Genomic DNA, 14,024 nt, shown 5'->3' with positions numbered 1-14,024 from the left:
TATTCGCATCAGGGATGTGACCTGAGAAGCGAAGTCCTCCTGGGCGGATGGCTCTGCCGTCCTCGGTTGGCGCTCCTGATTTGGAGGGCCTTCCGACGTCGGGCAGTTTGCCTTCCCGTCTAGTGTTTCTCGGGCCTGTATGATGGTTCAGGCCGTTGTCCTCCTGAGCGGATGGCTCTGCCTTCCTCGGTTGGCGCTCCTGATTTGGAGGGCCTTCCGACGTCGGGCAGTTTGCCTTCCCGGCTAGTGTTTCTCGGGCCTGTATGATGGTTCAGGCCGTTGCCTGTCTGATGAGCGCTTGCCGCTGTTGCTGGCTAGCTCTCCCAGCGAGGAGAGCGTCACTACGGGCTGCGACAATACAGTTTGTGCCGGAGTGAACCGGCGTTTCCTCCGAGGCAGGTGTCTGCGTGGACCGCTTGGCGACCCATTTGGCAGACCCTTGTTCCTTGCTCTCGATCCCTGACTTGGCCTTGATCGATTGTGAGGGAGTGGGTTCCCCTGACGAAACTCGGGGGGAACCCTTAGGCGCAGAGGCTTTGACCGTTTGAGGTCGGCCTTGGCGCACGACTCTGTGGCGTTTGCGGGATGCATCGCCACCAGAGGATGAGGAAGACAAGTACTCTTCGTACTTGGCCTGGTCGAACTCAATCTCCAGGGACTCTATAGTCGTTCCGACAGCAACTTCGTCAAATTGAGCCACCACCATTTCGTTCGATGAAACAGCTTCTCCCACTGTGGTCGCCATCTTCTGTATGGTGTAAATTTGATTTCCCGAAAACAGGGAGAGATCGTTTATATTAATCAGAAAGCTTATTACAAACTAATAATCAAATGGTTACAACAGAAGCAGAGGGAATGCCCTCTTTGTTTTGTGTGGGAACTTTAGGTGGCTATAGGACGCTTCGCTCGATGCTCGTGTCGAGCCTGCTTCCCTTGGACCGTTCGATCGAGGTTGCTGGAGAGCTTCAGTTCGTAGTAGAAGCTCGAATCGATGGAGTTCGGGTTTGCTTAGTTCGTCGGCGATCGGGGCTCAGAACTAGGCAGTGGAGCTGTAATGCAAGGATCTGCCAACAGCTTGGTCTCAATTATTTTTCTCCAAGTTTTTGCGACCTCTCTTCCAGTGCGCTGGAAGGGGCTTTTAAATGGAAGAAGGATAGCTTGAATACTCCTTGAATTATGGGATGTGACCATACATTGTTCAGAGACGTCCCGCTGTTCCTTCGTACCGTCAACGGTCATTCGAAGAGTTGTGCTCTGTATCATGTTTCGTAAGAGTGGGAAAGCCCCTCCTCGTATGCGTGACAGAGGCTGTCCGATGATTGCGTGGATCTAACCAAACACCGAGCGCCGGCGGCTCTCATCCCCTCGCTTGGACAACTGAGGTGAGCCGCATTTATGAGGGCGCAGACTGTTTTGACACCTGTCTGCTCACTTGTACTGTAGGCGGCTATTCGGCAGGCCTGGAGTACCGTGTTTTCTCTCTTCAGGCCAAGAGAGGCGGGAAGGCGTGTTCCTGGCACTCGAGTGGGTTTGGACAGTTCGCCGAACGCTGACAGATCCGTCTCCTGACTCAGACAGCCGAAGTGAGTCGCATTTATGAATGCTCAGATCGACTCAACACCTGTCCAGTCCTTCGCACTGTACGTACTGTGAGCGGCCGCTTGACGGCCTTAGGGTACTGTGCCCTCTCCCTTTGGGTCGAGAGAGAGAGAGAGAGATGGGAAGGCCCATCTTAGCACGAGAGGTAGCGGGTGCGGGCGGCCTTGAGATTTGCAGGCGGATTCGACTTTGGACTCGGGCAGGCGAGTTACGTGAAAGACGAATTTCCTCTATTTTAACTGATCTCAACTCGTGCAGGCGAGTTGATTATTCAGGCGAATCTGGAACCGAGCACGTTTGACGACCATGCGGCTTAGGCAGGTGACCTCTTGTGGGCGAATTTCCTGTAGGCTTACCAGAGGTATTTTTTTACCGTCTACACTCAATTTTGGAGAACCAGGAGCATCTGGCGAACTCTGCAGTTCAAGAGGACTTCACCAAGCTCGCCTGACGGACCAAGTCCGCCAGAAAGGTAAAGCAGCAGCTCGCCAGACAGGCGCACTGTACCAATATCGCCTGACGAGTGAGCCTCGCCAGCTTGAACCTCGCCAACACACTCGCGCCCAAACGGGGGTGGCCACTGCATTCACTAACATACGCATGAGCTTGAACCTCGCCAACACACTCGCGCCCAAACGGGGGTGGCCACTGCATTCACTAACATACGCATGACGTCTGTCTCTGATGACGACGACGATGATTGCTCGGTAGTGGCAACGTCGCAGGCTTCAAGCTCAGTTCAGGGTGAGCACGCAAATGTGCACATGACTGACATCCCTAATGAGATATCCAGGAGATTCGACGAGCAACAAGCAACCATCAACTCCCCGAAGGAGATGTTGGAGCAGCTTCTGAGCGAGAAGAAGAAGAAGAAAAGAGTTAGGACTTCGCAGGCTTCGCGTAAATCCTTGAAGCACAGAGAGCGGGTGCCTACTTCTTCCCACTCCTCATCCGAGTCATCTAGAGGAGCGTCATCTTCGGATCATAATCTTAGGGACAAAAGGTTTGATGAGTTCCAAAGTCAACTCGACGCCTTGAAGCTCCAGAAGCACATGAACAAGCTGAGGGTTGTCAGACCGTTGTTAGCCCTTATGTTTTGATGATGTTCTTACAACCACCATTATCGGTACTAATGGCTTATTGAGTGTAAATGTAGTAAACTCATTTGTCAAGCTCGTTAGTGCCATTAATGGAGGATGGATGGAATATATGCTACAACGAAGATATCCAAAGGAGGAGGAGGCCAAGAGATGAAGCAACGTTATTTCAAGAACGACAAATTCGATCAAAAGCTTCATCCGATTCAAGCTATATCAAAGCTCAAGTATATTGCTCTCTATATGAGGATATTAGCTTTCTTTTGTTTTTCTCTCTAGTGCTAGAATGTAGGCAAAGAGTTACTGAGTTTACTTGAAGCTATTGGGAATCACACACACGTTTTTAGACTTGTGCTTTTAAGCGTTTTTCACAAAATACTATTTTTCACAAGTTTGAGTACCTATCTGCAAAATTCTTTTTCCAAGCAGTTTGTTTTTAGTATTAAAAACATTTTACAAAGTTTCAGAATTTTCAGAGGTCAAATAAATATTTTGCGCCCGTACCGGCCCGACGACACTCTGGAAACATACTGAAGAAAGGTCATCGGATCGGTCGACCGGACCGGTCGACCAATTTCTGATATTTTCTGAAATCTGATTTTTGACCAACTTGAAATATTTGCAAAATATTTATTTGACCTCTGAAAATTCTAAAATTTTGTAAAATGTTTTTAATACTAAAAACAAACTGCTTGGAAAAAGAATTTTGTATTTTTGGTCGGTCGACCGAAGGTATTTTTCGGTCGACCGAAATTTTCTTCGGTCAACCGATTTTTGCCTCTGGTCAGCCGCGACTTTTTTAAACGGTCATTTACATCGAACACTGTGCTTTCACTTGTTAGTGATTGGCACAGTCTGTGATGAGGGTCTGAAGAAGAGATTATTATCTCATTTGGGAAGATTGGGTTTTGTTTTAAAATGATTTAAACTTTTCTATAAAAACCCCCAGACCTCTTCTTCTTCCTCAGCCCTAACGTTTGAAAAACCAGAGAGCTTTTTTTCTGTTTCCTGAGTAAATTTTCAAAACTCTGTTTTTCTCTCTGTTTCAAGTGTGATTCACCTCCCAGCTTCAGTATACATTCTCTTTGCTATAAGGGCTGTGTAAAGAGAGCTTCTTGCATTTCTTTCTTCTGCTGTGTGAGTGAGATCTGTGGAGATCTACTGTGAGGGAGTGTGATCTGTGAGATCAAACTGTGTAGTGAGAGAGATCTGTGGAGATCGCTGTGTAGACGAAGTTCCGGCTTCCAAACCGGGTGTGTAGTGGATTTCTCCTCGAGAGTGGGGAGCGGGGACGTAGGCCAGAGGGCCGAACCTCGTTAACACATCGCGCGTCAAGGATAACGAACTCCTAACCTTATCTCTCTTACTTTTATCGCATTTCTGTTTTGTGGTTTGCTTGTGCTGATTTTTAATTGCATATTAAAGCCTCTTGACCCTAATCACCCCCCTCTAGGGTCCAACAACCGTATCCAATTGAATGGGATACGGTCTCCTACCCAGCAGAGTTCGAGCCACTAGACCTCCTACAGTTCAATGGCAAGGGTTCTCCTACCCAGCACGTTTACTACTTCCAGGCGCAAACTGGACACATAGTAGGAAACGATCCCATTATGACTCGACTGTTCATTGGTACCCTCAAGGGGGTCGTTTTTGAATGGTTTCGCAAATTGGAGCCTGGGTCCATCACCTGCTGGAAGGACATGGAAAGGATCTTCATGGCCAGATTCTTCGATGATGATACAGAAGTATCTATGGCCACCCTGTTAGCTGTAAAGCAGAGGAAGACAGAGTCTGTGAACAGCTTTGTCAAGAGATTTAGAAACCGATCGCTGCATTCCCACGAATGGGTTTCCGAGGCCACTCTCATCCAGATGTGCCGGAACAATCTCTCCATCGACGTTCTGTCTAATATGGGCGTTGTTGAAACTCGCTCATGGAAAGACTTACTCCGCCAAGGAGAACGAGTCGAGAGCATGCTCAAGCGTATGGGTGACGAAGAGCCGCATGGGTTTCGAGGAGATGATGACCAAGATGCCTTGGTGGTGAAGACCACTTCCTCATATCCTACAATTTTCCCCGTCGATCCTCTTCAATAGGACGACGAGCCCACTTAAAGCTATCATGTTAAAAATCACCTCTGATAGTCTCCTCCAAATTTTCCCTGTTGATCCTCTTCAATAGGACAATGGGACGAACTCCCAATGTTATGTTAACCCTCACCTCTGACGAAATCAACTTACCAATCCTCTTCAATAGGATAGTAAGTCCTCAAAGTCGCTCCGATCACGATAATTCCTATCACATTAACGATTACCTCTGATAGCCGACACTATCATTCCCGCAAATGGCATTGTCCGATCAGTCATCACACTCATACGTCCCTGAACGACCTGATCCATTCTGAGCGTTCTGATATTTCCTTAGAACAATCGATGGATAGTAGCCTACCATGCGATGGCTCCTATAGCAATCAATCGTCACACTCATACGTCCCTAAACGATTTGATTCCCCCAGCACCGTCTTTCTCGTAAAAGGCGTTGTTGTTTGATAGTGGCCTACCATGTGATGTGCCGCTATATCAGGGTTCGTCTTTGCCCCAAGAAAAGACAAATCAGGGTTCATTTTAGCCCCAATAGAAGACGAGATTCTCCTCACGACTCCAACTGGAATATAAACTGTTTCCCAAACCTCCAACTGGTGTATGAGACTAAACTGTTCCCTACCTTTGACGGGAAGTTCCTAGAGAAAACTCCTAAGGATAACCCGGCATACTCCCACTGGTGCATGAGTCTAAACTGCCCCTTATACTCCCACTGGTGCATGAGTCTAAACTGCCCCTTATACTCCCACTGGTGCATGAGTCTAAACTACTCCTTACACTCCCACTGGTGCATGAGTTTAAACTGCCCCTTACACTCTCACTGGTGCATGAGTCTAAACTGCCCCTTACACTCCCACTGGTGCAAGAGTCTAAACTGTCACTTTCCTCTAACTGGTGCATGAGACTAAACTGCTCCTACCCTCCGACTGGTATATGAGGTTAAACTACTCCCTACTCTCTATATCCAAACGCCTCAAATGGCTAAGGATAGAGGAGAAATTTTAGCATTAAGCCTAAGAGTAACTCCTTGAAACCTTATCATGCTAAGGGCAAGAGTATGGCTAGTCCAACTCAAACGACAGTTGGTAAAGACAAATCAAGTCCGTTGATGGCTGAGGGTTTTCTCAAAATCCTAGAAGGTGATCATCAACTATGAGTGAAGAGGTTAATTTCACCGAGCTCGTTGGAAGGCTCCTCACTCCATCTGAGCAGGGACCACTTTACAGGTCTTCATATCCAAAGTGTTCCAGACCCCATGCGGTCCGATTCAGGTCTGAAAATTTTAGAGGGAGTTTTGTAGGCAATAAAAATTGCCTTTAATCCCTATCACAGAAGTTCAGAACAAAACTGCTAAAACCTCGCCCGAAATAGCAGAAAAAGGAAAAAAACGCAGATATCTCTCAAACCGTAAGGAATTTGGTAAAATAGAGAAAGCAAACCAAACCCTTCGGGTCAGTTTGGTCGGCTCCGTCTCGTCGAGATAGTCGATTTTCATATATAATTTGTCTAATTCCGACTTACGGTTTGAAAGTTACGACCCGTTTTTCGATGCATGTTCTGAAGCTCGCCTATAAAGGCTGAGACTCGCCTGTAAAGGCTGAAGCTCGCCTACAAGGAAATCCGTCTGCAGGGCTAGAGCTCGCCTAACAGCTCGCCTATATAGCTCAGCCCGCCTGACAGCATTAAAGCCCTTCCTCTAGCGCAACTCGCCTACATAGCTCAGCTCGCCTGCAGACCCAAGTCTGCCTGCAGTTCGCCTGCACAAGCAAACTCGCCTGCAGACCCAAGTCCGCCTGCAGACTCAGCTCGCCTGTAGACCCAAGTCTGCCTGCAGTTCGCCTATGCGAGCAAACTCGCCTGCAGACCTAAGTCCGCCTGCAGACTCAGCTCAGCAAACTCGCCTGCAGACCCAAGTCCGCCTGCAGTTCGCCTACGCGAGCAAACTCGCCTGCAGACCCAAGCCCGCCTGCAGACCCAATCTCGCCTGCAGACCCAAGTCCGCCTGCAGACTCGCCAGTTCTCTGTCAACTGCCCACTTGGAGTATGGGAACAGTCCCATCAGTGGTCATATCCCACGTTTCAAGGGAGAAAGCATGACATTCCTCACCTGAGTACTACGTACAGCCAGGGACAGCTACAAGAATAGGGTGGCTGGCTCCCTCACCCCTACTAGTGGTCAAATCCTACAAATCAAGGGATGGCCCATGCCATCCCTTGCATATTTAAAGCCATCTTCAGCCAACATGAAGAGGGGATTGGTTGCTGCTTACTCGGCTGGCTAATCTTCCAAAGGTTGAACCTTGGCTTTTGCTAAAGGCTCCCTCATTTGAAGAGACTTGTCGAAACTCTCCGACTTGAGGCTCTCGGGTAGACTCGAACCCACTTACATCAAACCTTCTACTAAGAACTGAAGCTCCAGCAGCAACTTCGATCGGATCGTCCAAGGGAAGCAAACTCAGCACGAGCACCGAGGGAGGCATCCTATCGCTACCGAAAGTCCCCACATTAAACAAGGTGGGCATTCCCTCCGCTTCTGTTGTAATTTCGATTCATTAGTTTGTAATAAGCTGTTCTTATAAATACAAACGAAATCCCTGTTTTGGGAGATCAGAAATTCACACCTACACCTAACCGTCCATACCATTGAATCACCACTCTTTACTCAAACCCCGATGGCTTAAACCCCAAGTGACCTATTTTATCAAGCATCTTTTTTGCATCCTCAACCATACCCACCAAGCTCAATCCTCTGATCATACACTCAAACACACTTTTCTCAACAAAAATTGTATCTTCAATCCAACCACAACATTCTAAAATAAATTCTTTCAATCCTCTACCTAACGCAGCAATAACAAGGTCACAAGTAGAGAGCGGCCCTGAGTAGGAGACGATGGTGGAGCGTTGGTCGGCGATTGAGAGGGAGATGGCGAATGAGCGGTTGACATAGAAGAGGGTCTGATCAAAGTAGAGGGCGGCGGTGGAGGACCACCACTAGGAGAGGGAGGGGGAGGGGGTGAGATTGAGAGGAGGAGGAGGGGGAGGAGGGGAGGGGGTGGGAGGGGGAGGAGATTGAGAGGAGGAGGAGGGGAGGAGGGGGAGGAGATTGAGAGCAGTGGGGGACGAGGAGAAAACCACAGAGAAGAAGAAGAAGAAGAAGAAGATAAGGAAAGGGTATTTTCGGAATGTTTTGGGATGTATTCATTGGAGAGTTTTAAAAGGGGGCTGAACACATTTTTTGGGATTTTAAGGGTTAAAAAGTAAGGAAAAAAGATGGTGAGGCTGGGCCACATCTGGATCTTTTTTGGGGGTCTTGAAACATTTTTTCCCTATTTTTTTTTGACTAAAATACAACTTGTGTTATTTGAGTGCCACGAGCTATATGGTATTTTCGTGCAACTTAGGGGCTGTTTGGTTCGTTTCCTAGATATAGGGAAATGTAATTCCATGTAAAGAAACCAATGTTTTTAGTTTTCCAAACTTTTCCAAGAAATAATTTGTTTTGGTTTGGTTCGCACAAAAAAATGGTGAGAAACCAATGTTTTTACTTTTCTTGTGTTTGGTTTGCATGAGAAAAAAAGGGAAAACTTTTGTTGATTTGACATTTCCCACTTTTCTTGTGTTTGGTTGGTTTTGAAGTGTGTATGGAAAAGTGTTTAGAGTCACCATGGTAAGATTACCCCCCACTATAGATAAAAATTATTTGTGCTAGTTATGAGATGTAATCTTAATCATATAAAAGTGTGAATGTATCGTGAACAAATAAAAATAACCCGAATGAATTATAAATTTCTGTTTGTATTAATGAAATCATACGAAACCTGAAATCATCTGAAACCTACTGTAACATGAACTGCGTACCAGATTTGACATGAAATATACCTGTTTGAGATGAAAATAATCACACAAAACCTGTTTTCCAAGAAAAAATAAACAAGCCCTGTAATAACCTGATTATTCATAAATTTATGAAATATATACCTGAATTAGCCCAAAAAATTTCTGAAACCTATAAAAACATATAAACGGGCTGAATAGCCATATTTTAGTATATAACATAGCAAATAGCCATCCAGTATATGTGAATTATGACTGTGGGCTCAGAACTTGCTCAATATCATCATCGTTAGCCATCCAGTGCAATATCAATAGATATTGCAGGTTGCTAATCTAAGAAAAATTAACAATCATCATAGCCTAAATTGAACACCCACAAACAGTATCATAATCAACAAACAGTGCGGAAAATCTGAGCACACATAGAACTCCACAAAATATTAGCTCAAATAGAAGTTGAACAACAGAGCATCCACAAACAGTGAGCTCACAAAACTGGTGTGCACAAAACTGGAAATTGTCACAAACCTGGACACAACAACAAAGCCAAAAACCAACCTGGAAGGAAATCACAAACCCAACAACAAACAAGAACTTCTTTTAGCAACCTGGAATGAAATCACCAACCCAACAACCAAAAACAGAAGGAACACCGTAGAGAACACCATATCAGCAACAACAAGAAACCACAAACACAACAACGTAGAGATCAACCAACAACCAGCAACAACAAGAAACCACAAACCCAACAACCAAACTAACCAACAACCAGCAACAACAAGAAACCACAAACCCAACAACAAGATCAACCAACAACCAGCAACAACAAACCCAAAAAACCACCAACCAACAACAACCAGCAAAAACCAGCAACAACCAAACTAACCAGCAACAACCAAATCAGAAGAACCAGCAACCAGCAACAACAACAACTACCAACATAGACTGAGCACATGTTGTGTTTAGCTTAGGGCTCAGAACTTGGTCAATATCATCATTGTTAGCCATCCAATGCAATATCAATAGATATTGCAGGTTGCTAATCTCAGAAAAATTGACAATCATCATAGCCTAAAAATAAAAAAATCACAATATCAATAGATATTGTAGGTTGCTAATCTCAGAAAAATTGACAATCATCATAGCCTAAAAATAAAAAAATCACCAACGAAAACCAAATACCTAAATGCCCCAGAGCAATAGCCATCCAGTACAATGTGTACACATTGTAGGTTGCTTGCATCTTAGGAAATATCCTGCATTCACAAATTCAATTACAAAAGTTAGTATTCCACAAAATGATATTAATCATGGAAGATAAATATTACAAAATGGACGCAAATAAATACTTACTACATATTACAACAATATGTTCCATCATCATAATGTTCCACAAACACAATAAAAACATTATCACCAAAAGTAAGTGGATTTCACAAGTATGTTAGAAATGAGAATCACAAAATACCACGTAGAGACTTCTTCTATCGGTCTTCAACCCCCTTCGTTGAGAAAGGTAGCAATCATCTCTTTTTGACCAACCGATGATATGCCCATAAATAGTCTTGCTTCATGCTCATTCAAATATAAGTGTCGGTAGTATGTATCTAGCTTTTCAACACTAAAATCTTGTAAATGAGCATATATGACCGTGGATAACTTCTCGGTCCAATGCATATTTACACACTTCATGTTTGCGCTAAATACATCTATCTTATCCACCATTTTTAACATGAGCTCATCTTCTAGGTTGTTCCTACGAGCCTTTCCCTTAGCAACACATACCTTTGCTTTAGAACTTGATATGGCGGGTGTTTCCTTAGGCGGAGGAGTGTCCTCTTCATCTAAAATGTGTACTTGAGGGGATTGTGAGGCAGGTAAAGGCGAGTCACCATCATCTCCAAGATTTATGGACTCACTACGACTAAATTTTTTCCAAGCATCACATGCAAATTCTCCTCTAGCTTGATCATCCCCGATGATAAGGGAAAGATCATCATAGTGAGTCAAGGGTTTATTGACATATTGTCTAAGTTTAGCATTCTTAAAGCTCTTGTCCTGAAAAGTATAATTGAATTAATTCAATGAAAACATGTAAATAAGATAAGTAATCAAGGGTTATGTAAAAATAGTTTATGTACCTCAATCCACCTATCCAAAAATTCAGGCTCCATGATGACAGTCTTGGAGTTTCCATATCACGGAATCTTGTACGCAAAGTTTTGATGCGGTTCATGACATTTTCCCACTTGAATGATGTGTTAAACTTCTCATTAATATGTTGGGAAGCCATATGAAAAGCGGTTCTCTTAAAGCTTTTGTCGGGTTTGTAACCCTTTCTTACCATGTCGGCAAGAAATGGAATGAGCTCATCATCGTAACGGGAATCCCAGAACATATGTTTGTTACCTTTAAGACCTCCAGTCTCACTATTTTTTTTATTTGTTGATGTGTTTTTCCTCCTCTTCTTTGGATTTGGTGATGTTTCTTCCCCTCCTTCTATGAGCACCCGTTTGGAACCTGATTCGGGAGTTGAGCCATAACCACTACTGGGAGAAAGTTGCACCCCACTAATATTAGGACTATGGAATTGTGTAGGCAAAGTAGGAGAACTTAGCATGCTCGTGTATGACCCAAAATGAGGGTGCATCGGGAAGTAACTGCCATCATGGAATGGCATGGTGGGAAATGCATGAGGTGGTTGCCCAAAGTATGACTGCTGAAAAGGAAAATACCCACTATCGCCTTGATGCAATGACTGAGGGGGTTGAGATGGTGGAGGCTGAGATGGCGCTACACCCTTGCCTTTAGGAGTATCAGCCATCACTAATTAAGTCAATAAGAACAAATTGAGTACATGAAAGATATTGCAAAGCAAAATATAAGAACATGAATACATGATTGATATTGCAAAGCAAAATATAAGAACATGACTACATGAATGAAAAGCAAAATCTAAAAAGTGGACAAACCATCAAATTGTCACTACATACATGAGCATAAATAGTACAACAAATATGAGAATTAAGTCTCAGTAGTTACACCATGATTATACTTATCACAATAGTCCACCCACATCGCCCAAGCAATGTTATCTCTAAGGGTCTTCCACTCATTTCTTGATTCAGTTTGTTCTCTTTGAGTTTGAGTCTGAGTAAAATCAACTAAATTATTATCATTCTCATTTGTCACCTCACCATCAATATCTTCATCAATTTCGGACTCGCTGAGTAGTTCATCGCTTGGGTCAACAGTTGCGATGAAATTATGAAGTATCGTGCATGCCAATACGATATCTACTTGTGTAGGAAATGGATAATGCGGCTTAGCACACAAAATCTTAAAACGATTCTTCAATGTGCCAAATGCAGATTCAATCTTAGACCGCAAAGAAGAATGTCTTAAATTGAATAATTCCCTTCTATTCTTAGGTGTTTTACCCGAATGTTCTTTCAAATGATATCGAACACCACGGTATGGAGATATGAAACCTGGCATGGTAGGGTACCCAGCATCACACAGATAGTATTTGCCTACAATTTTATTAAAACAATTGTTAAAGAAGTCAATTTTGCATATTAAATTTAAAATAGTATAAGTTAAATTTTTATATAATTACCATCATAGACTTTCAATCCATGTGGCTGTGGTCTAGATAATGCATCTTGGAGAATTCTAAAATCATTTGCAGACCCCTCCTAACCTGCTAAGACATATATGAACAATTTGTCTGGGGTGCAAGCTGCAAGCACGTTCTGTGTAACACCTTTGCGGCCTCGAAATCGTGCAACAAGATTAATCGGAAGCATTGCATCAACATGAGTCCCATCTATCATACCAATGCAATCCTATAATACGTGTATCACATTACTAAGTTATCATTTATTTTTATTGCTTATACATGTAACTGTGGTTAAAATGTAGATATACCTTGAAATAAGGATAGTATAGCTGGTTGTTAACGATCTCTTGGGGAGTATCATTGATGGCTTGTCTCATGTAGCGTCCACGCAAACAGATAATTGCTTGTAAAACCTTGTTGAAATATCTACTGACTGTCTCCCCTGATCTTATGAAATGAGATCTCACAATGCGATTTTTAGATTTATGACCCAAAATATTTAGTGTCATGATAAGTTGTTCTTCCACTGATATATTCCTTGAGTCTTTTAGAAGCATATTGTTCCTCATTATACTTACTAGCTTAACAAAAGCACCACTCCGCATTCTAATATAATTCACACAACTATCACTAAAACCATTATAAATACGCTCTATATGTTCAATTCTAGACCTCTCTTGTCTTTTTTTTCCTCACTTGGACCACGACGTATAGATTTACGTCTAGCTTGCATTCTCCTTATGAATGTAATTATTATAACAAGAACGGATAGTGCAGCACCTTGAACCACATTAACAACACTTTGTTCATCGGTACAATCCCCATCACCATCCATCTACGATGCAAAAATCAAATTGAAATAATTAATATACCTACCAAGCATTCATATGCAATGTCAATAATCAAAACTTAAATGACACATAACAAGATCTAAAGTTAATTTTCAGTTAATATTTCATCAATATTTTCAGTTTCTTTTACGACCATTCAAGATAATTGTCAGTTCATTTCTGTTCTCTTTTCAATTATATTTATAATAATTAATATAATTTTTACTTAATTATAATAATATTTGAAGGAATATTTTTAGTTAATTACAATTATATTTTTAGATAAATTTCTGTTAATTTCTAGATAACTATAGAAAATGCAAAATTTCATCCTAATAATTCAAATCATAATACAAAATTTCATCCTAAATAATTCAAATCATACAAAATTTTTAACAAATCAATTCTGAGTTGAGAATCATACCTTAGGTCTGAAATCAGTTTCCAGGAAGATCAAAGTCGGCAAAAAACCCCCAATTTTTCCCAATAAAGGCGCTGATAAAATCCAGCAAGCCACGAAATCCAGCAAAAACCCCAAATTTTAGCAAAATCCAGCAAAACACCAACAAATAGGAGCTCCCGCAAGCCACGAGAACTTAGCTTCGGACAAAATCAACAGTTTAGAACCCCCGCAAGCCACAAGGCGCTGATAAAATCCAGCAAGCCACGAAATCCAGCAAAACCCCCCAAATTTTAGCAAAATCCAGCAAAACACCAACAAATAGGAGCTCCCGCAAGCCACGAGATCCCAAGATCGGACAAAATCAACAGTTTAGAACCCCCGCAAGCCACGAAGAGAACCCCTGCAAGCCACGAAGAGAACCCAAGGCGCGAAGAGTGAAAAAGCGAGGGAAAGATGAAAGAGGAGGTGACCCTAGCCCTCAACCGTGTTTCCCCCCATTTACCCGAGATCTGACAATAGTACAGATCGGGGGCG

At 43.1% G+C, this 14,024-nt stretch overlaps 2 protein-coding genes across 2 annotated transcripts in view; both read right to left on the bottom strand.

The window, feature by feature from the left end:
* LOC109841783 overlaps window positions 1–11,459 on the bottom strand; it is a 17,228-nt gene extending 5,769 nt beyond the window's left edge. Inside the window, exons 1-5 of the mRNA XM_020410724.1 lie at window positions 10,980–11,459; window positions 10,323–10,693; window positions 9,801–9,891; window positions 9,017–9,163; window positions 8,906–8,968 (exon numbers count right to left, since the gene is read on the bottom strand). Coding sequence (XP_020266313.1) covers window positions 8,906–8,968; window positions 9,017–9,163; window positions 9,801–9,891; window positions 10,323–10,693; window positions 10,980–11,459 — 1,152 coding nt within the window. The remainder of the gene's footprint in view (window positions 1–8,905; window positions 8,969–9,016; window positions 9,164–9,800; window positions 9,892–10,322; window positions 10,694–10,979) is intronic.
* LOC109841782 lies at window positions 11,660–13,092 on the bottom strand. Its single transcript, XM_020410723.1, has 4 exons — window positions 12,978–13,092; window positions 12,566–12,699; window positions 12,339–12,483; window positions 11,660–12,168 (listed from the first exon to the last, which is right to left on the bottom strand). The coding sequence occupies exons 1-4, from the start codon at window positions 13,090–13,092 to the stop codon at window positions 11,660–11,662; spliced, it is 903 nt and encodes a 300-aa protein (XP_020266312.1).

The sequence above is a fragment of the Asparagus officinalis genome, chromosome 5 (assembly GCF_001876935.1).
Source record: "Asparagus officinalis chromosome 5, Aspof.V1, whole genome shotgun sequence".
NCBI lineage: Eukaryota > Viridiplantae > Streptophyta > Magnoliopsida > Asparagales > Asparagaceae > Asparagus > Asparagus officinalis.
The sequence above is the reverse complement of the archived record's forward strand: the minus strand, read 5'-3'. Positions and strand labels throughout refer to the sequence as shown.